The sequence below is a fragment of the Elephas maximus genome, chromosome 8 (assembly GCF_024166365.1).
Source record: "Elephas maximus indicus isolate mEleMax1 chromosome 8, mEleMax1 primary haplotype, whole genome shotgun sequence".
Lineage (NCBI taxonomy): Eukaryota > Metazoa > Chordata > Mammalia > Proboscidea > Elephantidae > Elephas > Elephas maximus.
In genome coordinates, this window is record NC_064826.1 from 12,902,343 (window position 1) to 12,915,106 (window position 12,764).

At 40.7% G+C, this 12,764-nt stretch overlaps 1 protein-coding gene across 2 annotated transcripts in view; it reads right to left on the reverse strand.

The window, feature by feature from the left end:
- Nucleotides 1-395: 395 nt before the first annotated feature.
- The window catches only part of CHRM2 (cholinergic receptor muscarinic 2), a 176,193-nt gene continuing 163,824 nt past the window's right edge, over nt 396-12,764 (reverse strand). For both annotated transcript variants that reach the window (XM_049893799.1, XM_049893800.1), the window contains one exon: nt 396-6,471. In XM_049893799.1, the coding sequence (XP_049749756.1) occupies nt 5,024-6,424 (1,401 nt within the window). In that variant the 5' untranslated portion in view covers nt 6,425-6,471 and the 3' untranslated portion in view covers nt 396-5,023. The remainder of the gene's footprint in view (nt 6,472-12,764) is intronic.

Consider the following 12,764-nt stretch of genomic DNA (forward strand, 5'->3'; position numbering starts at 1 on the left):
TTCCTTGGGTCTAAAGACTGTAACAGGAACTTTTCACAAATCCAGCAGGTAAACACTTTCTATTAAAATGAAAGCATCACTTGGGATTACGAGCCCAATACCAATGAATATAACATACAAGTTGGCAACTAGCTCACAGTAAGGACTTGGCTAAGGGGCCAAAGAAAATGTTCTGTGGAATGTGGGTAGTTGAGTGGGTAACAGGGGAAGGAAGAGAATGGCCAGGGAGAAAACACAGAACACCAAAAAATAAACCATCCATTTTCTAAGTTCTTAGGGAAACTCACACCATCATACGTTATTTTTTATTTTTATTTTTATTTTACATTTAATGTATAAGGCTGTTGTACCAGACCTAAATTGAAAAGAATGATTTATAAAGTGCAAAGCTTGTACAATTTTTGTCTTGTTTGTCAGACCGAAAAGCATTCTGAAGGTCATCCTTTTCTACCAGTATGATTGTTTTTCATTTGACAAAAATCAGTTAATTTGGAGGGGGGTGAAGCTGGACGAGAATGGGCGGGGGGCAGCCTCATCCTGCAATCAGCCAGGAGACCAACACAGCTGCTGGAACAGCCTCAGCCGGGAAGGAGCAAGTGAGGAAGGGTAAGACGCTAGGGCAAGAGGGTGGAGAGTTGTTGTCACATGGGGCAATGCTAGCAAAGTCTTAATTTACCCCTCCAAGAGATATTTAAAATCAGTGCCATGCTCTCGATGATTATAAAACAGTTTTAATTTCAATATGGGTAGGATTTTGGCCCTTCTTAAATTTCTTCCTTCATAAGCAACTGCTTTTTTTTTTTTTTTAAATCAGGCATTTAAAATCTACTCTTGTTCTCTAAGGAGCCCTGGTGGGGCAGTTGTTAAGTGCTCAGCTGCTAACTGAAAGGTCAGAGGATCAAACCCACTAGCTGCTCCGTGGGAGAAAGATGTGGCAGTCTGCCTCCATAAAGATTACAGCCTTCAAAACCCTACGGGACAGTTCTCCCCTGCCCTATAGGGTTGCTATGAGTAGGAGCCAACTTGAAGGCAATGGGTTGGGTTTTGTTCCTCAGAAGCAACACGTACCATATGACGTATTAAGATTTTGTGTATAATATATTTATTTGCATACAGAAATATGTATCTCTATTGTACACTGTAATACTTTACTTATAGAATATGTATATTAAGCATACAGCATATTCCTGGAGGAGAGGTTAAATATGCACACGGCATGCTGTGGTGTGCACCCTTTTAAGGGAAGCATATTTAAGAGGCATGGTATTGTATCTACATGCTGAAAATACACTTTGCACAAAGTCATTCAGCTTTGGGTGCTTTCCTACTCTATTTGCAACATCAGTGCTATGGTTGCTGAAAGTAATATTATTAAACTGGTCAGGAGGGCGGGGGGAGGCAACTAGCAATAACTAAGTGGGAGAAAACAAAAGTAGACTGCGTCCTAAGTACATGTCGCCATCCTGTTGAACTCCCATCTCCCCCAGTGTCAGCTCTTCGTGATCGGAACAGCAATGAATGGGCAAAGAGCAGGAGGATGTGGGACCCCCAGTTTCCACATTTCAAATGGGAAAGCTTGGCCTGGGTGATTTATTATGTTGAGAACTTTGTCCTGATATGTGGGAATTGGCGTGTGTTTAATGATGAACTTGTAAAAGGGCCATCCCTTCTCTTTTCACATTCTTAATCTCCTCTTCTTGTAAGACCACTCTGGAATATATATATATTTTTTAATGGGGAGAGAAGAAATAAAGACTTGAAAGAAATTCACCTTTTCAGTGAAAACAAAGGAAACAAATCATATCTCTCTATTTTTTTTTCGAAAGAGACTGTTAATTTTTTCAAAAGGAAAAATGGCAGCTCCCTAGAAACTGGCCATACCAACTGCAACCATTTTAACGGCCAACTACCACAATCTTGATTGCCTGGACTCCACAGCAACCGTAACTGGTCACTGAGATGTTGGAAATAATGTGTTAATGTGCATGACTGGGTTATTTTGGATGTATAGATGTGGCCTGTGTCCCCAGTCTATGAACTACAAATCCATCAGACTCAATGGATGGCGGTGTTTCCGAGACACAATTGGTGAACATCAGCTTTTTCAAATGATTGAGCAATTTGCGTTAATAATCCGACGGTGATGAATGATTATTTTCCCACTTATGGAAGGCAAGCTCTAGAAATCCCTTAAAATAGACCAGGATTTTTGAACCTCAGTACTATTGACAGTTTGAGCCTGATAATTCTTGGTTATTGGAGGGCTGTCCTATACGTTGTAGGATGTTTAGCAGCATCCTTTGCTTCTACCCGTTAGATGCCAACAGCCCTACCCCTGCTTCCCAGTAGTGAAAACCAAAAACGTCTCCACGCGTTGCTAAACGTACCCCAGGGCATGGGGGACAAAATTGTCCTTGGTTCAGAACCACTGAAACAGATCCAGGAAGCGTTAATTCAAAATTGTTGAATACAGCACCCGTTCCTTTCTGATCATCTACTATTTTCCATGCTCTTTCCATTCTTCTGATTACAGTTGACAAAGTTCCCATGATGTGTTAGTCTGTGTTCAGTTGCTCTCTTTAATACTTGATGATTTTCCTGGTGGTGGTACTGTGGTGAAGACTAAGAATAGAAGGAAGGACGGGAAGGTTGTGGTGGCAATGACAAGTAAAAGGCAGTTGGGCCCATGATAGAGTTGGGTTGCTAGAGCAAACCCAAGAAAGGCCCAGATCCTGAACCCTGAATCCTTAAATCCAAAGGGTTCGTCCCAACTAAAGCTGAATCTCCACCATTCTAGTACAACAAGTTATACAGTGAAATATCCGGCCAGTCAATTGTTTTGTTTACAGAAACCAAACAACCTAACAATCTTCTTTACACTCAATTGGTTAGTTGATTTGCAGAAACCCAATACAAATAAATGTAGAGTTAAAATGTAAAAAATTTACATTGAAGTGATAATAGCATAAAGGAATTTGTATGAACCAATTCTGTAGGAGTAGGGGGAAAAACGACCGAAGTTATTTAAACAAGTTATCTTTATAAACAGTGAATTAAGTATAAACACTGTCGACAATTTGTTCTTACTGTTCTTTTTTGTTGTTTCCCTTGTGCTTTTTCTTTTTTTAAAACTTATTTGTTGAGATGCCATCAATGAGGCAAGTCATACAAAATAATTCTAATGAGTGCTAAGGTCTAATGGTTACCAATTCATCATGCAACTCACATCAGTGTTACTGGCAAGATATCCTAAGTCCATAAATACAAAAAAACAAAAATATGCAATTTAAAAAGGCATTTATAAATTCGATTTTGATTGATTGGGCCATCTTTAGAAAATCTAGTTAGAAGGCTGTAGCTAATACAATAAGGGGGGGGGGAAGATGAGGGCTAAAAATAGCTAGTTGATGTGAATCAACATAATCCTATACTTATCTGGATTGGCATTCAAAGGTCTTGACACGGACCAGGTCCTGTATAGAGCCGCCATTTGGTAAGAGTTTCTGACACACATTTTTTTACGATCCAGGGAGAGGGTGAGACATGACATAAGTGCAGCCCCTCACATTTTTCTGTTAGATTCTACTGAGCTCACGTGGCCTCTGTTTACTTATCCACTACATTTCTATCACAGAACTGACAATAAGTCTACTTACAGAAGAATTTTGAAGCTAAATAATCTTAAAGAGAATTGACAATTTGAGGAATACGGAATCTGTGGTTTCAGTAACCTTTCTGAAATTAGTCTTATTTTTTCCCCCTCCACTGAGTCATAGGGTGGTGGTAGACAGCCTCATTTAACTTTATGAATTGTATGGCATCCTTTGTGAGGCATTGAAGAGACAGTCTTATTCTCTTGGGGTTGACCCAGAAGTCATTGGTGCCATGTGGATTTGCTGATCCCATTTAGAATTCCCAACAAATAAAGCCACATCCTCTTCCTGCTGCTGAAGGCCAGGAGTTCATGTTTTACAAGTTAGCATTTCATGTCAGGGTCACGCAGCTTCAGGTTTGAAACAGAATGCCCTCTCAACCCTGTATTTCCTCATAGGAAAATATATCTGGCCTTTGTAGACTTTCTCCAACTAGATTAACCATTGTTTAGTTAGATTAAAACTCAATTTTACAAATGGCTTTGGCTTCTGAAGCATTTTTATGTTTTAGGTGGGCTATGCTGTTAAAATGAAAGGCTAGTTTAGGAGAAAACCAGGTTGGTGAAAATATTTCACATAAAGGATCAAAAGTGAACTAAATCCTTAGAGGTCTTTGTACCCCCAAAGAATGCAGAGGGCACAGTGGCAGGTGTGAAGTGCCTATTTCATGGCTGTGCCTGACTGGCTTTAGCTAAAGTCCCATAGGTTTTACCCATATATAATGTAAAACAAGAAAGTACAAAATCTAATGCCATAACAAGAAAAAAAAAACAAAAGATGGGACCTAGTATTTGTTTGTTTCCTTGTTTCCTTTTGAAGGTGGGAAAAGGAAAATATTAAAAAAAAAAAAAAAAGGGCATTTACTACATAGTAGTCCTCCAAATAAGACCATGATGAAAGAATAATGTAGACGTAACACTCTGGAGGCCAAGTATGTGGGCTTTCTTGATTTCTCTTCTTCACCTCCCCGTTGTGTAGTTACCTATTTCTTTATGGTTTAAGTCTCCATGGTAGCTTGTCATTGTGGCATTTCATCCTCATGTGGACACATGGGAACACAAGAAAATGGAAAAAAAAAAAGTTATTCCTCTGTGCAGAGACTGATAAAATTATAGATTCGGAAGCCCTTCTTCAAGAGAGTAGGAGAAAGCAGAGATTGTCCCTTAGATCTACAATTGCAATGTGTCTCTTTCACTGTCTCCTTGCTCCTAAAATGATAAGGTTCATAAGGAGCACGTTTCTCCAACTGGAGCATAGGCATGATAATATGTCACTGTTGGGCTCCTTAATTGCACGTTCCATCATAACACTATAAAGTGTTACATCCCTTTTATTCTTCACAAGCTCCCCTTGGCCACCTCAAATACGGTTTACCTTGTGGCACCTATGTTTTTGTAATGACACATGAGAAGGTGTTTAAAGGTCTTCTTGAAGGTGGCATTACAAAGTGCATAGCAGGCGGGGTTGATAGTGCTATTGATGTAACAGAGCCAGTAACCAATTGTCCACACCGTGTTGGGGATGCAGGGTGCACAGAAGGTGTTGATGAGCACCATGACATTATATGGGGCCCAAGTGATGATGAAAGCCAGCAGAATGGCCAAGATTGTCCTCGTCACTTTCTTTTCCCGGGAAGGAGGAGGCTTCTTTTTGGCAGGCTGCTTAGTCATCTTCACAATCTTGCGGGCTACAATGTTCTGCTTTTCGTCTCCATTCTGACCTGCAGAAGCAATTAGCTCCACAGTGGCATTAGATGGGGTACATACATCCCCTTTTTGGATCTTGGTGCCAATTTTGATGCATGTTTGCTTAGAGTTCTCGTCTTTGGAATGGCCCAGGGAAGTCGAGACTGTGTTTTCGTCCTGGGTTATTTCATCATCTCTCATGTTAGAGGCGATGGCACTGACCGAGGTGGAGTCATTGGAGCTCTCTTTTTCCTCCCCTTGGACACAGTTTTCAGTCACAGCATCTCTGGGGGCCTTACCATTCTGGATTTTGTTGTGCTCCAGGCCATCGTCACTGCTGGGCATGTTGTTGTTGTTCGGCTTCACTATCCTCCCTTGCACCAGACTTGGAGAAACTGGATCTTGGTTGGCCACAGGCTCCTTCTTGTCCTTCTTTATCCTGCTCTTGCTGGCTCGGGATATGTGCCAGTATAGCACAGTCATGATGATCACTGGCAAATAGAAGGCTGCGATGGCTGTGCCAAAGGTGACAGCAGCGTTGGAAAAAAACTGGATGTAGCATTCACCATCCTTCACAGTTCTCACTCCTACGACAAACTGCCAGAAGAGAATGGCTGGGGCCCAGAGGATGAAGGAGAGGACCCAGGCAGCAGCGATCATCATCCCTGCCATTTTCGTGGTCCGCTTGACGGGGTAGGTCAGAGGCTTGGTGACGCAGAAGTACCTGTCAAAGCTGATGATGAGCAGATTCATAACTGAGGCATTGCTGACTACATAGTCCAGGGCTAGCCAGAGGTCACACACCACAGGCCCCAAAGGCCAGTAGCCAATCACAGTGTAGAGAGTATACAAGTTCATGGAGAAAACACCTATGATGAGGTCAGCACAGGCCAAGCTGAACAAGAAGTAATTGTTGACAGTCTGGAGGTGGCGGTTGACTTTAATGGAGACCATGACCAGGATGTTCCCAATGATGGTCACCAAGCTGAGGGATCCAGCCACAAGGACAATAAAGACTACTTCAAAGGTCTTATAAGGGCTGGTCAGAGCCAGTCCATCGTTAGAGGAGTTTGTTGAGTTATTCATTTTGTGTTCTCCAACCAGTAGCCAAGTAGCCAAGTAAACATTTAAACCTGTAGGGAAACAGAATAAAATTAACAAGTGTAACATAAGCATTGCTATAAAACACATCAGATTTCTTCCTTTTGAACTACATTTCTTTTTCTGAAAATCTTCCCTTTTTTCTCCTACATGTTTCCTCTGACTGCCTGCCCCAATTCCTTACGTAAAAGGAAAACAAAGACTTTAAATGGAGAATGCAAAAGGTTCTTTCAGGCTGGCAATATTTTTGAATCTGATACCGTTTTGAATGTGTCCATATCTAGATACTATTATATCTATCACTTTCTCTCTTTCTCTCTACCTAAGAGCCCTGGTGGCTCAGGGGTTAAGCTGCTAACTGAAAGACTCAAACCCACCCAGCAGCTCTGAGAGAGAAAGAGCAGCTGGTGATCTGCTTCCATAAAATTACAGCCCAGGAGCTGGTAAGAGGGAACCCAAGGTTGAAAGCGGAGAGTGTTTGTCATGTCATGGATTTATTAACCAATGTCATAGAACAGTGTGTGCACTGACTGTTTAATGAGAAACTAGTTTGTTCTGTAAACCTTCATAAAAAGTACAATTAAAAAAAAAAAAAAGAAGAAAGAAAGAAAGATTACAGCCTAGGAAACCCTATGGGGCAATTCTATTCTATGAGTTGGAATAGACTTGACAGCACCTAAAAACAACACCTATCTATCTATCTATAGGTATACACCAAAAGTATACGTAAAACTTTCCAAAGCGTCAAGAGGTGTCTGTAATGGACGTTAGAATTAATTAACCAATAAGAGGACAAAATAATAGGAGAAGGCATAAAAGTTAGAATATTTACTGTTTGGCTCTTACAGTCCATAGCACCTTTCTGCTTCATAATTCTAAGGCTTCTTCTGAATAACATTGGTGTTACAGATTGAATTGTAGCCCCTCAAAATGTGTGTCAACTTGGCTAGGCTATGATTTCCAGTATTACGTGGTTGTCCTCCATTTTGTGATCTACTGTAATTATCCTCCATTCTGTGATGTGTTGTAAATCCTAGCCTCTGTGCCTGTGGTTATGGTCTCATTTGAGAGTGAGTTGTCTGTTATTTTAATGAAGCAGGATTAGGGTGGGATGTATCTTGAGTCATCACCTTGTTAGAGGGTGTGACTCAAGTCACCACCCTTATCCCAGTCACCACCCTTACCACCCTTATTCAAGTCATGCCCTACTTGAGTCGTGTCGTACCTTTTATCTTACAAGAGATAAAAGGAGACAGAAGCCAGCAGAGAGAGGGACCTCAATACCACCAAGAAGAACAGACAGAGTGGAGCGTGTCCTTTGCACCCGGGGTCTCTATACTGAAAACCTCCTAGAGCCAGGAGACCAGAGTGAGCTATAACACTGGAGACAGAGCAGGATGGCGAGAAAGTGGCAGCAGAGAAATGGCAGCAGCACAACCAGAAAACCAGTGGGAGAAGGCGCGGGAGCCGAACCCACAGGGCAAGAAGGCTGAGTGCCTTTGGGCAGGAGGCTTCCTGGCAGAGTAGGGTGCCTCTGGGCACTTACTGGCGGGGCTAAAGAGTGCTGTAACAACTGCCCAAGCAGGACAGAGGCTGAGAGCCAGAGAGAAGCCTGCCTGTGGACACAGCTTAGAAGAGGCTGTCCTGATCCACAGGGACATGCCTCCGTAGCTGACAGAGAGAGACAGCCTTCCCTGTGAGTTAGTGCTCCGCATTAGGACTTCTAGCCTCCTAAACCGTGAGAAGATAAATTTCTGTTTGTTAAAGCCATTCATTTGTGGTATTTCTGTTATAGCAGCACTACATGACTAAGACAACTGGTAACAATAAAGATAATACAATGATAGTAGTATATTGTTTTTCTCTGACCTTTTTACACTTGTCAGTATCACACAGTTTGCATTTCAAATATTCCTTAACCTGCGAAAGGATAGTTGCTCATTAAATGCATATCAGTATGATTTTGCTTTTCCCCCTATGATTTATTTTTCAAATCACTATGACATCTATTATCTTACTATTCTTCAGCGCAAACCTGTGGTGCAGTCAGGATATCAAACCCATTGCTGTGGGGTTGATTCCGACTCATATAGTGACCTCATGTGCTACAGAGTAGAACTGTGCTCCTTAAGGTTTTCTTGGCTGTAACCTTTATGGAAGCAGGTTGCCAGGCCTTTCTTCTACAGTGCCACTGGGTGGGTTTGAACTGCCAACCTTTAGGTTAGCACAAGCTTTTCACACCACCCAGGGACCTTCCTGTTAGGATGGAAATTATGATATTTGTTTTGCAAATGAGGGGACTGAGGCCCTGAAAGATTACTTTATACCAGGTCACAAGTCAAGTCAGTGTTGGAGTTGAGACTATAAACCTTAGTTTGTTCTTCCATTCATTCATTCACTTTGTCCTAACATATCTACCAAGTAACTTTTCTGTGCTAGGCATTGTGATATGTGCTGGGTATTCAGTGACGACTGGGACCAGGGCCTTGCCCGTGAGAGACATATGCTCTGGTGGTAGAGGCCCGTTGGTGAAGAAGTGATTATCAAACCCAGTGCATTTTCTTCTACCCTACCCTATTCTGTTCAAATAAACACATGATCATCATTTTTCAGATAATGACAGTGAGGTCTGGTGACCTTCCGTAAGGGAAAAACCATGTTGGGGATTTAGAAAGGAAAGGTAAGAGTTCATCCTATGGGTTATGATACATTACCCCCTCCCCTTGACTAAACAGCATTAGTTATATGGCAGAAAGTAAGCATTGCTGAGAAATAATTTGTTAGCATTTTGAACCTCAGTTCTCTATTAATTCAGATGCCACTAATTAGAAAGCAATGATAGCAGATACAGGTGACACAGTCGTTGGCCTTTGAACTCCAGGTAGAAAACAATAGCTAAGATTTTCATAAACCAAAACCTGTTGCCACTGAATCGATTCCGACTCATAGTGACCCTACAGGACAGAGTAGAACTGCACCATAGAGTTTCCAAGGAGCGCCTGGTGGATTTGAACAGCTGACCTTTTGGTTAGCAGTCATAGGTCTTAGCCAGTACACCACCAGGGTTTCTAAGACCTTCATAGCACAAGCAAAATGTTAAAAAATGGTTTATTCTGCTTTGTAGAATCAATTATTTCCAAGCATTTTAAAAAAATTTAATAACATACAAGGAGCTTGGCCTTAATTAAAAGTTCAGAAGCCACAAAGAAAAATGTACACGAATACTACATAAACAGAAAATGTTTGCATCAAGAAAAATTGAAAAGTCAAGAAAGGGGGGGACAATATTTGCAAAGTCTGTAATAGACAATGAACTAATTACCTTAATATAAAAGAGTTTTGAAAAAAAGTAAGACTAACAATCTAAAACATTAGATCAAAGAAAAAGTAAATATTAATGATATAAACATATGAAAAGATACTCAACCTCATACAATTTAAAAATGCAAGTCCAGGAAATGGAAAACACTGAGCATCCCCAGTGTCAAAGGGAGTGCTGTTGGGAACAGTTGAAAGAATACATATTGGAGTCGCCTCTCTGGGGGACAATTTATATTTATACAAATGTAAAATGAAGATACACTTGTCTCAGGAACATGACATATAGGAATTTGTCTTTCAGCTGTGGTCATAGAAATGTGTGAAGAAGTATATTTAAGGGTGTTCAGTCAGAAATGTTGTAATAGCAAAAACTAGAAATATTAAAAATATCACTGACGGGGTTCGTTAAATCCATTGTGGAAAACTCTTACAATGGAATATATGCAGCTGTTAAAAAAACAAGGTAGATGTATGTGTCCTGGTATTGCTGTGGAAAGTTATATAGTTATAAGATTATATAATCAAAGAAAGAAGCAGAATATTATAGACAGTAATACTATTTATATAAAGGTGTATATATGTGTATACACACACATTTGTATGTGTGTGTGTGTGTGTGCATGTGTGTGTACACATATGCCCCCCTGGTGGCACAGTGGTTAAGAGCTTGGCTGCTAACTAAAAGGTCAGCAGTTTGAATCCACCACCCGCTCCTTGGAAACCCTATGGGGTCGCTATGAGTTGAATGGACTCGACGGCAATGGGTTTTGTATACACCTTTACATAAATAGTATTATTATATATATACACACACATATGTATACACATATACACGTATATATATGTGTATGTATGTATATGAGCTCTGGTAGCGTAGTGGTTAAGAGCTCAGTTGCTAACCAAAAGGTCAACAGTTCAAATCCACCAGCTGCTCCTTGGAAACCCTAGGGGGCAGCTCTATTCTGTCCTATAGGATTGCTATGAGTCAGTATTGATTAGATGGCAACACCCTCGCTAGTCTTCTCCTTCACCAAACATGACGTTCTCCTCCAGTGATTGGTCCCTCCTGATGATCTCTCCTAAGCAAGCAAGTCACACAGTGTTCTGTTGTGATCCATAAGGTTTTCATTGGCTAACTTTCAGAACTCATTCTGACTCATAGTGACCCTATGGGACACAGTAGAACTGCCCCATAGAGTTTCCAAGGAGTGCCTGGCAGATTCGAACTGCCGACCTCTTGGTTAGCAGCTGTAGTACTTACCCACTACGCCACCAGGGTTTCTATGAGTTGGAATCGACACAACGGCAGTGGGTAATTTTCAGAAGTAGATTGTCAGGCCTTTCTTCCTCGTCTGCCTTAGTCTAGAAACTCCAAAAAAGCCTGTTCACCATGAGTGACCCTGCTGGTGTTTGAAATACCGGTGGCATAGCTTCCAGCATCAAAGCAATACACACGCATCATTGATAAATGGATAGACAGGTGAATATATATACATATATGTGTGTATATGTATATTCATAGATACATACAAATGTCTATATTTTATGTATATGTGTGTGTGTGTGCATATATATATATATTTTTTTTTCCTAATCTGTAGGTGATTGGGAACCGTTGAAGAGTTTTAATTAGGACAGTGATTTTGATGGAATGGAACTCAGCATTTTGTCTTCCAAAATCCTCCGCAACATGTTTCACCCATCTCCATGAATCACATTACCATCACCTAAGTGCTCGAGTTAAAATTCTGGACCCTTCTCCTGGCCTGCTGCCTCTCACACTTCCTGCATCCAGTAGGCTGCTACCTCCGTCTCTTAAATATCTTTTGAATTTTTACCTTTGTTTCGATTTTTCCACTCTCATTTCCTTATTTTACATCCCAACTACTTGTATCTTTAAAATGTGCATGTCCCTGATATTCTCTCGCCCCCTTGCATCTTTCCAGAACCTTCCCTAAATATCCCACATTCGGGGCAATTGCATGCAGTTCTCCTTACACAACATCGTGTTTCTTGACTTCATGCCATTTCGCATTCTTAAGAGCTTCTCTTCCCACCCCAAGCCCATCCTACATCCTCGCAGTTGTCGTCTGTCTGCCTCCCACTGGGCCTTCAGGCGTCATCAAGGCCGTGAAGCCCTTTGACAGCCTTTGTCAAAGCTGGATTTTCTCCCATCCCTGCCACCATAGCGCACCTCATGGCATTTTGTTCCGCGTCTTGTTGGCTGGCTTGGGGTTTTTTTGAATCTCAAGTGGAAAGGAGAGTTGATCATACTCCTCAGGCTGTAACCAACCTCTCTATCAGTCCTTGCAAGGTCTCTCCTTTTTATTTTATTAATGTTTTTTCTTACCTTCATCTCTAATTCTCACATCCCGTTATCCTCCCCGTTGAGTTGTTAGCCTCTCTAAGCTCACTGCTCAAATACGACCGGTGCTCAAAAAATGTTTGTTGAATCAATATACATTCAACAATTCAGAGTAGTAATTCCAACTCTATTTACCTAATCAGTGGAATCTTTTCAATAGCGTTTTTTCTTTAGCCACACTTCCTTTGTCATTATTCATGCAATTGTGTACTCGTGCAATTTATTTGAATAAAATAAAGTCCTTAATTCAGTCATTATTGCAATTACTCCTTATCAGCTTAGGAAACTGCAAGATCAGAATCCTGATTACTTGCTGGCAGCAGTTTTGTCTGATCATTAGATAAACTCATGGACATTTTTGCAGTTGGGTGTTATTTACATCCATTTCATGAAATGTCAATTCTAATTGACTTTGATTGAAAGATACCAATAATTTATTTCTTGAATTTACTCATTACCATTCTTTTTTTGATAAGACACAAGACTATATTTATTCTAGTTTCAAAGAGGTTTTTGGTAATTTCCTCTGGATAATGATGTACAAATATAAACATGTATGCCAAGAAATAGTCCTTTGAAATAAACTAGAATGGTGTCTTGTTTTATAGATCAAGATACTGAAAGTGCAAATAAGTGATT